The 18,093-nt window shown below is 38.8% G+C and overlaps 1 protein-coding gene across 1 annotated transcript; it reads left to right on the top strand.

The window, feature by feature from the left end:
• The first annotated feature begins 1,680 nt into the window (after positions 1–1,680).
• On the top strand, positions 1,681–12,862 carry LOC131801172 (uncharacterized). The gene is made up of 2 exons (XM_059119362.1): positions 1,681–4,848; positions 4,916–12,862. The coding sequence occupies exons 1-2, from the start codon at positions 1,732–1,734 to the stop codon at positions 8,900–8,902; spliced, it is 7,104 nt and encodes a 2,367-aa protein (XP_058975345.1). The 5' UTR covers positions 1,681–1,731; the 3' UTR covers positions 8,903–12,862.
• Positions 12,863–18,093: the final 5,231 nt, after the last annotated feature.

Genomic DNA, 18,093 nt, shown 5'->3' with positions numbered 1-18,093 from the left:
TTCCCATATATATTTTTCATCCGATTTGCTATTTTGGTTTTTGCTGTCATTGATATCTTATATTCGTTGTCATCCATCAGATATAGCATAGAAATACTTCTGCTAATTGTTTATACCCTCCACCATAGTAAGGAGGATATATTTAGTTTGTCACTCCGTTTTTAACACCTCGAAATATAAATTTTAGACCCCACATAAAATTCTATGTTGATTTAGCGATGTCTGTTCGTCTGTGGAAATCACTCTAGCTTCTGAACGAAATGAAGTAGATTGATAAAATTTTATTCAAATGTATATTATGTCTGCAGGACTTTTGGTATTGAAAATGGGCCATATAGGTCCACGTTTTGGTATAGCACATTCGGTATTTTCATGATTTTAGCTACATTATTCACCGGAACTGTTTCGAATTTGGTGTTTGGTTGGCCACGTCTTCTTATAGCCCCCATATAACCGCACCTCCCCATATTCGGTATTTTAATGGTTATAGCGGCATTATTCCCCGGAATTATTTTAAATTTGGTATTTGAAATTCGTTATGGATACTACAGGCTATGACGGAAAATTGTCTTTGCAGGTCCACGTTTTGGTATAGCCCCCATATAACTGTACCTCCCTATATTCGGTATTTTCATGATTTTAGCTTATTATTTACTGATTTTTTTTCAAGTTTCGCATTTGAATATTGTACATCGTCGTATAAACTTTAATATAACGGCTACATTCGGTATTTTTATGATTTTAGCAGAATTGTACAGCTGACAGCTTTTTTACTCGTTTTAGAAATCCATTCAGAATTGGGTATGTCTCCCATATATTTTTCATCTGATTTCATGTTTATTGTGTACCGATGATGGATTTTGTTGAAAATTGGATTAGATATAGCTAAACTCCCAAATATATTTTTTTATAATTTTTTTTTAAATTTCTCAAAGTAGACAGATCTTAAAATATTATTTGGATTTTTAGCGAAAAGGAAAAGCTTTATATGTCTTTCATGTTAAAAAAGGGATGTTAAAAACATGACCATGACCGAGGGGTTTATACATAGATATTGATTAATATTTTTTAATCTATTTATATTCTTTATGTTTAAGAGTTTATTTGGTTTGGTGTTATTAATTATTAATAATATTTGTTTATTTTTTTATTTTTCAAATAAAGAAAATTCTTAAATTTACTTTTGTTTTTTATTTCCGTTTTTTTTCTTGGTGGCTATGTATGTATCCTTTTTTGTAATGCCTTTGCAAATGCTTTTAATTCGAGTCTTTTGTACAGCATATTTGGTAAAATTGCACAATAGATATTTTGCACCTGCGGGAGAACTTTTTTGATTAAAAAGCTCTTTGAAAAATTTAAGCAAATATGCTTTTGGTTTCAATCTTTTCCTTGTTACTACTTAACTTTTTTGCTTCCCAAAAAATGTGCAAAAATCAAAAAATTGATAGAAATACATAATTTACTGAGGTACTTCTTATGTTCCAAGCACGATTTCTTTTGTTTTTTTTTGCTTCTTTCCCCCCACTTTTAGTTGCATTCGTTGGTGGTTCTTTCTTTGAGATTTTCATTTCAATGTGCATAAATAATTGTGAAAATGTTAATCCATTATTATATTCTTAATTCAATACAGATCCGTATACATAGTTAAGTACCAAAAAATAATAAAACTCCTTGCTAGAATTCGCTATAAAATTGGCAAAGAGAATTAAAAAAAGAGACATTCATTCAAAAATGGAGGACAGAAAATCATCAAGATCCGAATCGAAATCGCGTACATCATCGAGCAAATCATCCAAATTATATTCTAGCAAGTATGGCGAACGTAGCAATAGCCGTGAAAGTTCCATGGCCATGCAAAAATATAACCCCAATATGCGTTTCATACGAAAAAGTGTGGAAACGCCCGCACGCAATGTTACCACAAACTATTTGGAATTGGAAACAGAATTTCCTCGAGATTACGATGACAACATTGAAATGTTATCGCGTGAAGCTGAACATCTGGAGGAACAGTTTCGTACACCCACACGTACCAGCAATACAGATTTAACGGGTGTTGAAATTATAAGGCCAGTGACACCAACACCGACGCGTATTGTCAGACCAGAGGGTGTTGAATTGAAACTACGAGAATCTCCCAGTACACCGGAAAAAGAATCGAAATCAACGCGCGGTGTAAAACACTCGAAACGTGTAGGGTTTAAGGTTGAAGAGAAGCTGGAGGAACAAGTTGCTGAATGTAGTGTAGTGGCAAAAGGTACCTCGAAATTGTCGCGTGTTGAAGATGGTGGCGCGAAAGATGTGGGCCCGGAGGAGCGAGAAAAACAAAAATCGAAGGAAAAATCCCAAGATGAGCAACAACAAACCAAGGAAAAGGAAGGAGGAGTAGAAGAAGAAGAAAAGGGACAAGAGCTGAAATCGGAAACATCCACTACCACAACAGATGGGCCCTCGGAGACCACAGTCGCTGATGCTGAAAGTCCCCAAACAGATTCACAGAAAAATAATCTGCAAATACCAAAAATAGCCACAACAACAACATCGTCAAGTGCTCCCGCTACTCCTGTGCCGGTCTCAACATCAACCACATCCACAATTTCAACAAAGGATGATGACGATGAGCCGGTGGCCATGTCACCTTGTGGTCGTTTCTTTAAATACGACAAAGAAGTGGGTCGAGGAAGTTTCAAGACAGTCTACCGTGGCCTGGACACTGAGACTGGTGTGGCTGTGGCCTGGTGTGAATTGCTCGACAAACAGGTGAAGAAAAGCGAAAGGAAACGTTTTCGCGAAGAGGCCGATATGTTGAAGAAGCTACAACACCCCAATATCGTACGTTTCTATACCTATTGGGAGTTTAGCGTTGCCCGCAAGAAAAATATCGTTTTGGTCACAGAGCTAATGCTTTCTGGCACCCTGAAGTCCTATTTGAAACGTTTCAAGAAAATCAATCCCAAAGTCTTGAAGTCATGGTGTCGTCAAATACTCAAGGGTCTGCATTTTCTGCATACCCGACCCCTGCCCATTATACATCGTGACTTGAAGTGTGACAACATTTTCATAACCGGCACCACGGGTAGTGTAAAAATCGGTGATCTGGGTCTGGCCACTTTGAAGAATCGTTCACATGCCAAATCGGTAATTGGCACGCCGGAATTTATGGCACCCGAAATGTATGAGGAACATTATGACGAATCAGTGGATGTGTATGCCTTTGGCATGTGCATGTTGGAAATGGCTGTCTCCGAATATCCCTATAGTGAGTGTAAGGGTCCGGCCCAGATTTATAAGAAGGTTATATCCGGTATCAAACCGGCGGCCTTAACCAAGGTGGAAGATCCCAAGGTAAGGGAGATTATTGAGAAGTGCATAGAACTCAAAAAGGAGGATCGTCCGAAATGCAAGGATCTGCTAAATTCTGAGTTTTTTGAAGAGGACATTGGCATTCGAGTGGAACCTACCTCCACTGAGGCCTTTTTGGAAAATCCCAACAATAATGTCATCGAATTTCGTCTACGTTTCCTAGATCCGAAAAAACGCTCCTCGAAACACAAAGAAAACGAGGCCATACAATTCGAATACGATGTGGTCAACGACGATTGTGAACGTGTCTGTGATGATATGATGCAGGAGAACCTGATTACCGAAGAAGATGCCCGAGCCATTGTGCGTTTGTTGAAGGTGCAAGTATTTTCGCTGCTCAAAGAACGGGTCCAACGTCAAACTCAGTTCCAGTTGCAAAATGAAAAATCCCGTTTGGAGAAAATTGCTCTGCAGAAACAACGTGAAATGTTGCCGGAAAATGTGGAAGAAGAAGAGGAAGAAGATGAAGTGGACTCGGAGGAAGATGAGGATGGCACCAAGGCTAGTCAAAAGCAATCGAATCATATGCATACGGGAACGGGAACGTCACAGCTTGTTGGGGATCAACAGCAATCTCAGTTGCCACTGAATGATCCAAACCGACCTCAAACATATTTACAATTCCAATCGACACCCATATCTTCGTCTGGGTCACAGGAGGATCAGATAACATCACCCACCACAAATACGGCACCCACAACACAGCCGCAATTTTATAATTCTAGTCAAATTTCATTGGCCAATTCTTTAAATGCCATATTACAACCGGCCAGTCAGCCGGGTCAGAGCTATTCCCAACCACAGGTACAACAACAACAAATGACCTTTACAGCTGCTGGACAAAGCAATGCGGCTGAAATGGTGGTTCAACAAAACCAGCAACCATCACAAATGGATTTTGTGACACAACAACAACAACCACAGGTGACTCAACAGCAGCCATCACAAGCTCAAGTGGAATATTTAAGCCAACAAAGTGCACAGTTGGTGCAACAACAACCTCAAGGACAAATTGAATACGTCACTCAACAGCAACCCCAACAGGGGCAGTTGGAAGTTATAACCCAACCACAACAGCAACAACAAATTGAATATATGACACAGCAACAGCAACAACAACAACCCACAATTGAATATGTCCCCCAACCAACGCCTCCAATGCAAATGCAGCAAACCCAACCGGAGTTTATACCCCAACAACAGCAACAAACTCCTCCCATACAAACACAACAAACCCAACCCGAGTTTGTATCTCAACAGCAACAAACTCCACCCATACAAACACATCAAACCCAACCGGAGTTTGTGTCACAACATCAAACTCCCCCGATACAGGCACATCAAACCCAACCTGATTTTCTCCACCCACAACAACCACAAGCTATACAACAACAAAATCAAATTAACCGGGAATATGTTGCCCCGCAACAGCCACAGCAAACTCAAGTGGAATTTATTCCACAGGTTGAGTTTATAGCCCAACAAGCTCCAACATACAACAAGTTCAGGTTCAACAGCAACATCAACGCCGATTGAATATGTAGCTCAGCAGCAACAGCAGCCACAGCATACAACACCACCAGCTCAGACCCAACAAGTTGCACAGCCTGAGTTCGTTTCGAACCAACAGACAATACAACATGTTGGTCAAACTGAGTTCATTAGCAATCAAACTGTCTCGCAACAAAATCAAATGGTTAGCCAGCCACAACCGCAACAAAATACTTACATCGCTCAAACCCAACTTGAATTCATACCACAACAACAACAACAACAGCAGCAACAACAACAACAGCCCCAAATACAACATGATTTTGTTACTATCCAAACTCCACCGGCCCAGCAGACGCCACAGCAACAAATCCAGCCTGATTTTCAAACACCTAGCCAGCAGGCAAGCCAACTTGGTCAAGTGGAATATATGAGCCAACAAAGCCAGGTTCCACAGCAGCAACAGCAACAACAACAATCCCAAATGCCTCAAGTGGAGTATGTAAGCCAACAACAGCAACAACAACTCCCTCCACAAATGGAATATATAACGCAGCAAAGTCCAGCTCCGCAGCCACAGCAACAACAAACACCACAGGTTACCCAGCTGGAATATATAACCCAGCAAAGTCCTGCCCCTCAACAACAACAACCTGCTACCCAAATGGAATATATAAGCCAACAAAGTCCTGCAACACAGCAGCAATCACAACTTTCCCAACAGGTGGAATACATAACCCAGCAAACTCCGGCGTCACAGATCTCTCAAGTGGAATATGTTGGCCAGCAAACTCAAGCTTCACAGCAGCAACCACAACAACAGGTTCAACAAACATTGCCTACCCAAATCGATTTCAGTGGTCAACAGGCACTGCCAACAGCCCAGCAACAACAGCAATTGGAATATGTCCAACAAAATCAAACACAATCCATGCAAATGGGAGGTACACCTGCTCCGACCACCTCTGCAGGACAATTTATTATGAATGGCCAAACGCAATACATCCCATATGACTCACAGCAACAACAACAACAATCGCCAGCCCAACAACAGCAAATATTTCAACAACAAAATATTCAATCCTCTCAAAACCTCCCAGAGACCTCTGTTGTTGACTCTCCGGTGTCGGCTGGCCAGCCACCACAGACAACATTTACAGAGGCCATAAACAATGGAATGCCAGCCCTCAATGTAACCAACTCAACGGATTCCAAATTGAATGCAATTTCCAATGGTGTTTTGGAAAATCAAGAAACTCTTAACAACTCCACCACCACCGCGGGTCAGGTGACCAATAGCCAATACAATGAAGTTGCCACCCAAGCACTTCCACCCAACACCATTGCCCCCGAATCGTCGACAAACAGTTATCAAGAGAATGCCAACAATTCGGATTCCACATCCCGTAAGACCAGTACCGCTTCGGAATACACCACAATCACATCGGATTACTCACCGGAAAACACCATTACCCCTAATTCGGTGTTTCCACCACGCTCACAGTATGTCGATTTCCTGCAAAATGAATATCCCAATGTGAATATCATCAAGGACTCGTTGCAGGACATTAAAAAGGAGGATTTGGGCAATATCAGCAGTGATGAGTGTACCACAGAAAATTCCTCACCGCCCTATGATTTCAGAGGTTCCATACCGAACAATTCAAATACCCCGGAAAATAGTATGGCAGGGCGTAAAATTTCCCGGTTCTTTGTAAATCCGGTGGTCTTGCCGAACACCAATGCTGCAGAGGATAGTAATTCGTTGGGGGAGTCGAAGAGTACAACACAAATTGAACAGCAGCAGCACAGTGGTTCCAAGGCTGGTACAGGTTGCACAACGGCTTCTGTGCCTCTCTATGTCACTCCATCGGGAGAGGAGGCAAGTAATGCTGTCATGGCTGCCACCAATGGTAATACGAATCATTCGTTGGAACAATTGAAAATTGAGTTGGAAAATATAACCCATGCCCAGGCCTTTGCCTCGGCCATTGTGGCTTCAATCAACAATGAACATCAGCAGCAACAACAACCACCACAGCAGCAGCAATTGACACCACTGCTACAACAACAACAGCTACATGTGCAGGGAGATGATGATACGCCCACGGGCCCGCTCAGCTCCACACGTAGCTCTTCCACTTTCAATTCCAGGCGTACCTCTTTGGACAACAGTGGCTGCAATGACATGCAGAATACAATGCCCATATTACAGCAGCAACAACAACCATCTCAGCTCTTGCCCCAACAACAGCAACAACAATTTTCAGAATTCCCCTTGCAAACTGCCGGTGTTGAGCCCATTGTCAATATTTTCGAACACATGGAGCTGCATCAAAAACTCTCCAAACAAAATAGTTTGGAGACACCCCAACTACCACCCCTCTCCGGTGGCAGTGTTGACTCCACCATTACCACCAACACCAATACCCAACGGGTGTGTGGTCTAAGCCAAACTAGTATTGCAGATTTAGAGAAAAAATTGGCTGCCCTAAGGAATGTTGAGATGACCGATGAGGTCTTTCACGAACAGCAGAGAACTGAACAGGAGCTGAATGCCCGCAAGGTATCGCGTTTTTGTGTAAGCCGGGTACAAGAGCAGCAAGCTGCCGAACAGCAGCAATTACAACAACAACAACAGCTATTACAAGAACAACAGGATACCACACCCACACAGGAACAACCATTTGTGGTGCCGGTCACAGTGGCCATTCTAAGGCCCACAATTGATTTACAGGCCGCCAATAGTACAGCCAATAATAGCTATAATACACCCACGGAACTGTTATCGCCCTCATCGCTAAACTATCAGCCTTTGGGCTCGACAGTGGGAATACAAAAACCAGCCACGGCAGGGGCTGCCGCCGCTGTTGTTGTGCCTTCGCATGCCCCCACTGCGGCTCCAGTCTATAACATGGAACCGGCGGCCCAGTTGCAGCAACAACTGCAACAGCAGATACAACAACAAATACAACGATCCAATGCCATACAAGCTGATTTGCAGCTACAACAACAACAATTGCAACAACAACAACAGCAGCAGCAGCAACAATTGTTCAATCAAACAATGGCCAATGTTGTCAGTCAACAAACGACGGCGGCAGGTCAAACAAATCAACAGTCCCAACAACAGCAGCAGCAATCCCAACTCCAACAACAGCCGCAGCAGCAACAACAACAACAACAACAGTTAGCCCCAACCACACAAATACCTTTGCCATTTGTTACACCCATTCAGCAACAACCAACAGCTCTTCATCCCTATCCCTATATACCACAAGATCTGGTCGAATCGGCCGGGCGCCTAGCCCTAGCCCAGGAAGAACCCATGTCACTGGCCGCCACTCATCCCAATCTCTTGCCCACGGTTATACAATCGGATATCAAACACAACCTCGATTCACTGGTCAGTCAATTGTGCAGCACCCGTTTGGGAGCGACACAACATCAACGCCTACTCTTGCTACGTCAACGGCAACTTATCGAAGAGGATGAACTGCGTCTGAAACACTATGTGGAATATGAAAAATTTCAAAAGGCCATGCGTCAGACGCCCTCCATCGATATGGTGCACACTCAACAGCCCATGCTCTATATACAGCCAACGACCATAAATCAGCAAGGTTATATAAATCTAACCAGTGGTTTCATGCCTTCCCCATTTGGACCAGGTGCGGGCGGCATCGGCGGTTCGGGCGGACATGGATATCCGCATCATTTTCAGCAACAACATTCAATGTTTAATACCAATGTTCAGACGACAGCTGCAATGTCGGGTTATGCCGTAATGTTAAATCCACAATTGGCCATGCAACAGCAGCAGCAACAACAACAGCAGCAGCAGCAGCAACCACAAAGCTTGCCCTCACAATATACCATTGTAACAAATATGGCTGCTGCGGGGGTGCAACAGCAGCAGCCGCAACTAGCCCTGCAACATCAGCCCCAGCCACAAATGGGTAAACAGCAGCAGCAACAAACCACACTTGGCCCAGCCGCTGGCGTCCAATCCCAATTTCCCCAATCTCTGGCATTTGGACAAGACTAGGAACGGCTTAAACAAGATGTTAATGTGGATGTATGTGGCTTACCATTCTTTTGCTGGAAAGGCAATTGGAATCGAAATCAAATGTAAATCTCTTTGAAGAAATCACCCACGTGGAATGAAAGCAGATGAGACATTGCTTAAGTCCCTGATAAAATCAGATACCCATGGCGATAACAGAAAAAAAAACTGAATGAATATGAAACGTTTAAAACATCCCATTAACCTCTTGTTTTGTTGGATTTGAATACCCAAAGAAATTACACACACCTACAAACTTACATACATATATATGTAGTATAAATCGTATTTGAACGTAAATCCCTTAAACTTCCACACGAACTACCTGCGATCACATAGAAAAAAGGTAATCTATATTCAAATATAATACGATTCTCATTTCAAAAAAAAAAAAAAAAAACGTCATAAACATTATAGGATAGCAAAATCACCATTATCGTTTCAGGCTTAGATGAAAGCGGGGAGATATTGACTGAAAATAAGGTTGAAATGTTGTTGAAATGGAAATATTTTCCAGGCAAGAATTTTTCAGCAATTTTTTTCGTGGAGAGTGAGATAAGCAGATAGAAGTTGATTTTTCAAAACCAGAGCACAGATTTGCTCGTTTTTGCTTGGGAGTGAAACTTGCTCGTGAACGGGAGTGCTTGAAGAGTACGAGTTTCATAAAAAGTTTATACATAGATACACAACAACGTTATAATAAAAATTAAAAGAGTGCTCGGCAAGAGTAGAATCTGCTCAAATTTTGAAAGAATTTCGCTCCCACTCAAAAACGAGGAAATATGCTCACTCATATTCGAGCATTGAAAAATGGAGTTTGCTCAATTTTTTTCTCTCTTTGAACAAATTCTAGCGAGTTTTTCGGCGTCTGGTTTAAATGATATATACCCTCTATAGCCATTAGGCTGAGGGTAAAAATACATAATAATTTATGTCAAACCATTATTGCAGTGTACTCTTCCTTCTTTTGGTTTTAACAAAAGTATAAGAGCAAGAGCGTCTAAAAAAGATTATATCATAAGAATATATACGATTGGGTACGACATTGACGAAATCTATATGCGTCCTAGTTCAAAGGTGAGCTGAGCCTATAAGTCAAACAAATTCTAAAATTACTGAGAATTTCGAAAAATTTCGTATAAGACTCACGAGCTTTACCCGCATAAAATGCCAAAAATTTCGAAATTATTTTGGATTTTCCCAGAAATTTTACAATTACCGAAAAATTACACTTTGCAACACAAAACATAATTTCGGGGAAAATCCAGCAGATTATGAAAGTAGAGCTAACAAAAGAAGACACGTGTTGGATGTTTTGAAAGTTTACATCGAAATGTAACCCAAATTGAGGAGACAATTTTCCCCCTTTTCAACTCTTTTGGACATTTTCGGGTTAAGATTCCCCGGAATTCGTACATTTTAGGTATATACTGTCTTCGGCAATATTGCAAATAAAAATACGACAAAGATTTCGACAGAAAAAGTCAAACCCTAAAGGAGTTAATAAAGGGATCTTTTGCGTTCTTTTTTTTAAATACCTTTTAAAACCTTCTTTTAAATGTCAAAATATTCTTCCAAATCATTTGTATAAAAAAACAACTATAGGTCCTGGAAGACGTCAAGAGTCTAAATCTTATCATCAGGAATTCATATATAGGGTGAGATAAAAACTGCAACAAAGTCAAACGCCATAATTTTCACATTTTTTTGAAATTTTATTGAAAAAAGCAAAAAATGTCGGAAATAGCATCAAGATTTAGAATAAGTTTAGATTTGTCACCTTTGGCACGAATTATGGCCTTCATACGGCCAATGGAACCGTCACACGCTGACCGAATGTTGCTCTGCGGTATTTTGGCTCATTCCCGGCGAAGCGCTTGCTTGATGTTATCGAAACTTTCGTATTTTTTAGTGCCAACCTTGCTTTCCAAAATACTCCAGACACAATAGTCCAACAGATTGGTATCCGGAGATTTTGGTGGCCATTGTGCGCTGGAAATGAGGTGAGGAACCTCATTTTGTAACCATTCGATAATATTCGGCCTTTATTCTGATGCCACGGTCGATTAATACGAGCGGAGAGTGACCATCGGCTGTTATGGCGGCCCACTCTATCACCATGGTTGGCGCTTAAGTTCTCGTGGCCAACCGAAGGTGCACATTTTCAGCTGACCTCTTTGGCAAGTAAACGCGATCAATTTGTCTGTTTACAAACTGCTGGACAACGAATGTTTTCTCATCGGAGAAAACCAAATTCGGCAGTTCACCACTTTCGGCCAAGCGAAGAAGCTCTTTTGAGTCTATTTTCTTTCTGTTGCGGTGTAAGTTCTTGCACTTTTTGGAATTTCAATGGCTCCACCCCGAGCTCATTTTTCAATATTTGCCGAATAGAATATTGCGTTCAGCTCCTGAGCCATTTTTTGGCCACTGCGACGCGGGTTTCGATCAAGTCGCTTCTTTACTTTTCGAACTATTTCTGCTGATGTTGCTGTTTTCTTTAGTCCGCTTTCTTGACGTTGGCTACACTACCAAGCTACTAGTATCACCGTAACGAGCGATGGTACGAGACTCAAAAGATTTATTCACATTTAAATGCTGGAGTGCTCAAATGATAGCCACTTGCGGTTTTCAGCTCTATTTGTTTACATTTTGATGTCAATTTTAAAACGCCTAAACACGTGTCTTATTTTGTAGCTCAAAAAATAAAAGCCATGCAAACAATTTTTTTCAAAATTATTCGTTCGACAACATCTCATTGTCAAAATAAATACACATTTTGACAATGAAATGTTGTCAATCCATTTGTAAATACACAAATCTGAGAAACAGAAAATACAGAGACAGGTATGCTTGTTTGAAATGACTTTAACTTCTTAATTTTAGAGTTTTTCATAAAACTTCATAGGTTTTCTCCGAGTTTTGACCGATATTCGTATAAAATTCCAGTGTTGTTTTTTGGAATTTCCTTTGACATTACTTTCCGATATTAGAGGAGACTGCCATACAGCATTTGTATCTGTTTTGTATCCAAATCCGATATCTTTGGGAAGATTGTGTAGAGATTATGACTGAATTCGGAAAGATCTGGAAAATGACAGGTTGGCCAAATTGGAAAATCACAACTCAGAAGATATTCAAAATTGCAAATTCCACAAATGTTTATTTGATACCTTTTCGTAATTTTTCGTAATTTAATAGGAAATCCTGAAAAATGAATTGAGGTTCCGGATTTTTCCATGTTATCATGTTTCTAATATCATAAGCATTTAGTTTCATCCGAAAATCCAAAAATTCATTCACCTCCAAGGTTCTAAATGTGAATTTAAATTATAACATAATTGGAAATTATTGGAAATAATTAAATAAATTATTAATAACTATGGTATGATTTATTTTTTGCTTTAATTATTGAGTTTTCTCAGCGCCACAACCTTGCCCAAAAATACGTACAAAGTATTTGTAAATTACAAACTGTTCAGAAATTTTGATATTAGGTGTGTCTGGTTACTTTTCCAGCAGGAATTGTCCAGCAACTTCTTTCTGAGAGAGTAAGGTAGTTTTATTCTCTTTTGCAAGGAAAATGCGAAAAGTAAACAGACGCTATTCCAGCAGAAGCTTGCAACTAATCAGCTGATTTGTCAAAACAAACAAATTTGTCCCCCATAAGGAGAATTAAAACAAAGGAACCAATACTAATTTTACAAGTTTTTTAAATAAAAATGATGTAAATAGTCTTTTATTTTCTTATTACATATTAACATTTCCAAAAACAATTAGTCTTGCTAATTCCAAAACAATATTTTCAAATTAAAATCACAAAAAGAAATAAATAAACAATAGAAAACATCTGATTGAATGTCGATGAATGAGAAGAAGAAGAGTTGCAAGAGATTGCAAGAAGAAATTCGTCCAGCAAGAATTTGCAAACTCTCACTGAAAGAACTGTCAAAATTTCTCTCTCCAACCGCTCTCTTTCGGGTTAACAGACGACTTCCAGTAAGAATTTGTAACAATTGTTACAAATTTTAGGGTAACCAGACACACCTATTCTTAAAAGTGGTAATCCAGTTCTGGCAGACTCGAGTCCCTCATGAATTAAGGTGTAAGTACATAACAAGCTTGAAGTCATGGCTAGGAATATTTGGTGATATTTCATAAAGGGATTACAGAGCCGCACTAAAATCCTCCCGTCGTTTTCCATAATAATTTGACCTAGCCTAGTCATGACTTCAAGCTTTTTTCGTACTTGCACCTTTAGACTTTCAATACCTCGAATTAGAAAAATCGCAATACCTTTAAGAAACTGTGTGGAAACGTATGATTGGTGATAGAAGTATAACTCATTACATTAATTTATTTTTCAAATTATATGAATTATATTTATAGTCTGAGAGATAAATGTATGGCAACAAATATGTTTAAATATACACACATATATATCATAGATCTCATAGTTTTTTTTTTTTTTAATTTAATAATTATTTAATAATGTTAAGACAGAGATAAAGATAATGTTACAGTTGAACATGGGATTTCCCAATGTTAAGTATGTATGGACTTGAAGTAGAGAAACCAAAATACCTAATTGTAATTCCACTTTAGCATTTATTCATTACACTCCAAGATTGTTTAGATAACTCCTTTCCTATCCCTTCAAACAACCCATGTTGAACTGTAGAATGTAAATTATGGATCCTTTGTGAGCTTTTAGAAAACATGAAATATTTATAGACTTCTATTTATTGTTATTTGTTATAATTATGCTTAAGAGATGATGTTTGCTATTACAAAACTCCATTAATCCAATTTAATGTCTTTTAAGAAAATGAGATGAATACAAACGAATTCATTGATTTTGCAAAGCAGGAGGAGTTATGCATTAAATTAACCGGATACAAAGTGTCAACGTCCGTATTGTATTAATTTATTTATTATTCATTATTTATGTAAAACATACATACTTTTAAACATTTATGCATAATGCCTTCAGAGAATACTTAAAACTTAAATCGTATTTAATGGTAATAAATGTATTCGCTACAAGTAACAATGTGTTTTAATGATGGCAATTTAAGGTAGGTAATATTCTTGGCTAATGTAAAACTTTATCTCAAACAAAAGGAGGAACGAGTAAAACAGCAGCTAAGTTCAGCTGGGCCGATCTTTTAATACCCTCCACCATTTGGAAGGAACTTGAGAATTTTCAAAAAAAAAAAAAAAACATTAAAGAAAGTCTTAAAGTCGGGCGGGGCCGTCTTTATGATACCCTACACCACTTTGCTAATTAGTAGAGCTGCGCATAACAATTAACAGTTTTTATGGGAGAATTCAATCATACACGCTATGATTATAATTATAATTTAAAGTGCAAAGGACTAAATATGCCGAAGCATTTGTATCTTTTAAATTCGGACTTGTATTGCCCATTTGGTGCACAATTAACTTGAAATCGGATAAAAATATATATGGGAGCTATATCCAAATCGGAACCGATCTCGATAAAATTTGGCAAAGATATTTCTGAGCTGTATTTGATATATTTCCTGAATATCGTTTTACGGAGTGCATATTACGGCTGTGGGTAACAAATATGACAAATCGGATGAACAGTATATATGGGAGCTATAGCTATATCTGAACTGATCTTCACCAAATTTGTCATACTAGCTTCTAGACTCAATTCGGTCGCATATGCCAAATTCCATCCTATTTGGGCAAATATTAGACGTTTGGTGTACAGTAAAAGGTAAATCGGACGAAGTTATATATGGGAGCTATATCCAAATCTGAACCGATCTCGATAAAATTTTGCAAATGTATTTCTAAGCTGTATTTGATATATTTCCCCAAATATTGTAGTTACAGAGTGCATATTACGTCTGCGGAGGACAAAAATTACAAATCGGATGAATAATATATATGGGAGCTATAGCTATATCTGAACCGATCTTCACCAAATTTGGCATACTAACTTCTAGACTCAATTCGGTCGTAAGTGGCAAATTTCATCCAATTTGGGCAAATATTAGACGTTTGGTGCACAATCCAAATTAAATCGGACGAAGTTATATATGGGAGCTATATCCAAATCTGAACCGATCTCGATAAAATTTAGCAAATGTATTTCTGAGCTGTATTTGATAAATTTCCCCAAATATTGTTGTTACAGAGTGCATATTACGGCTGCGGAGGACAAAAATAACAAATCGGATGAACAATATATATGGAAGCCATAGCTATATCTGAACCGATTTCGATCAAATTTGGCATACTTATTTTGAGGTCCAATCTGATCGTACGTGCAAAATTCCATACTATTCGGACTGATATTACACGTTTGGTACTCAATAAAAAGGAAATCGGACGAAGATATATATGGGAGCTATATCTAAATTTTGACCGATTATCTCCAATTTCAATAGGGTTCGTCCTTGGACCAAACAAATGATTTGTGCAAAATTTCATCTGGATAGGGCAATAAATGCGAACTGCACTTTGTTTACAAAAATACATGGACAGACGGACGGACGGACATGCATAAATCGACTCAGAATGTGATTCTATGCAGATCATCAAAAGGATCTATGGGTCTATCTCGTTTCCTTCTGCCTGTTACAAACAAATGCACAAAGACATAATACCCTGACCACCTTGTGGTGTAGGGTATAAAAAAGAGAAACGAAAACTACCACTCAAATGAGAACCGTTATATGGGGAATGTACGAAGTTGTTGTAGGCTGTAGTACCCATTAAGATCTTCCAATACGAAATTTGAAACGATTCCGATGAATTGAATATTGCTCAAATCTTAAAAATACCGTCTATCGGGAGATACCGTTATATGGGGGATATACGAAAACGTAAACCTGCATACGATTTTTATACCCTACAACACTATATGTTGAGGTTATTATAAGTGTGATTGGGTCAAAAATTATGTAACACTTCGAAATATTGTTTTCCCACATAGGAAAGTATCTTCCTATCTCGCCGAGCTAAGTCGATCTAGCTATGTATGTCCGTCTGTCCATGTTAATATGTAATCACTCTACAGGTCGCAATTATGGCCCCATCTTCACAAAATTTAGAATGGAGGTGAGGCTAGAACCAAAATAGAACACTATTGATTCCTGATCACACAATTGAAGCCAAGAAGAGAGTTAAGGAGAGGGAAGAATTGTAGCAATTTGGATGACCACTGGATTCTATTTAGCTACAACTAACAGCATGACGAAGTGTGTAAATATTGGGCAAATGCCCATGTTCAAAATGCAAAGGTTAATATCTGGTCAGTGCTCCGTGACATAAATTCAAAAACGAAATCTTCCAAAATGGATTTGGACATAAATGGACTTCTAACATATTGTAGTGTTGTAGGATATCACATGGTCGGCCCCGCACGCCAATAGCCTTTGCATACTTGTTTTGTAATAGGCTGTGGTACCCATTACGAAGTTTAAATACGAAATTTGAAATAATTCCGGTAAATAATGTCACTAAAATCTTGAAAAGACCGAATATCAGGAGGAACCGTTATATGGGAGCTATAGGAAGACGTGACCTGCTTACGAAATTTTTTGTCATAGGCTGTAATACCCATTAAGATCTTCCAATATGAAATTTGAAACGATTCCGGTGAATAATATTGCTGAAATCATCAAAATACCGAATATCGGGGTGTACCTTTATGTGGGGGCTATACGATATCGTGGACCTATATAGACAATTCTCTTCTAGGGGATAAAATACATACAAGGAACTTCTTGTGTGAATTTTCAGATAATTCCACTAAAAAAATTGTCTGAAATCATCAAAATACCGAATATCAGGGGGTGACGTTGTATGGGGAATATTCTATATCGTGGACCTATATAGACAATTATCTTTCAGGAGGTAAAGTAGTCATAAAGAACTCCTTGTGTAGAATTTCAGACAATTCCATTGAAAATGTGGCTAAAATCATCAAAATATCGAATATCGGGGGGTACCGTTATATATCGTGGACCTATATAGACAATTCTCTTTCAGGGGGTAAGGTACTCATAAATAACTCCTTGTGTAGAATTTCAGACAATTCCATTGAAAAATGTGGCTAAAAACATCAAAATACCAAATATCGGGAGGTACCGTTATAAGGGGGCTATACGATATCGTGGACCGATATAGCCCATCTTCGAACTTGACCTACCTGCAAACAAAAGACAGATCTTATCTTAATTCGTTTTGATTGTAGCGGTTGTAGGGTTGGTATACCCTACCTGCCTGACACATTAATGTAGGACACACGATATAACTAAGAAAACCCCAGTATGTAACGAAAATATACCCAAAAATCGAAGGCACGTTTATCGGCTCTTCCAAATTTTACATTACAAGGTAACCTAAATAGAGCGAGACACTTTCCCCCTTTTCTACATTGTTTAGATTTGTTATACCCTGCACAAAATAGTGGTAAAGGTATTATTATGTCTTTGTGAATTTGTTTGTAACATGGAGAAGGAAGCGAGATAGACCCACAGCTACTTTTGAGGATCTTCATAGAATCACTTTCTAAGTCGATTTATGCATGTCAGCCCCTCTGTTCATGTATTCTTGTGAACAAAATACAGTTCGCACTTATTTTTTAGATGAGTTTTCCAAACAATATTAGTTTGGCCCAAGGACGAACTCTATTGAAATTGGAGAGAATCGGTTCAAAATTTAAATATAGCTCCCATATATATCTTCAACCGATTTCACCTTAATTATGCACTAAATGACCAATATCAGTCCAAATAAACTGGATTTTAGAACATTCGATGAAATCCTGTCTAGAAGCAAGTATATCAAATTTGATGAAATCGGTTCAGATATAGCTTTAGCTCCCATATATATGTTTTTTTTTTCGATTTTGTGCTTAAGTTTCTCTCATTCGTAATATGCACTCCACAAGAATGATATTTGGTACCAGATATTAGACACAGCTCGGATATACATTAGCCAATTTCTGTCGAGATGGGCTAAGATTTGGATATCCGATTTCAGGTTAATTGCGTAAATAATGGCTAATATCAACCCGAATGGAGTGACACACGACTATAGAATTTGCTTTACTTCTCGATGCGATATCATGCACTCTATAGTAATGTTAATTGGTATTAAAGATTAAAATGTCTCCGTCTAATTTAGTGAAA

The sequence above is a fragment of the Musca domestica genome, unplaced genomic scaffold, assembly GCF_030504385.1.
Source record: "Musca domestica strain aabys unplaced genomic scaffold, Musca_domestica.polishedcontigs.V.1.1 143, whole genome shotgun sequence".
NCBI classification, from domain to species: domain Eukaryota; kingdom Metazoa; phylum Arthropoda; class Insecta; order Diptera; family Muscidae; genus Musca; species Musca domestica.
The sequence above is the reverse complement of the archived record's forward strand: the minus strand, read 5'-3'. Positions and strand labels throughout refer to the sequence as shown.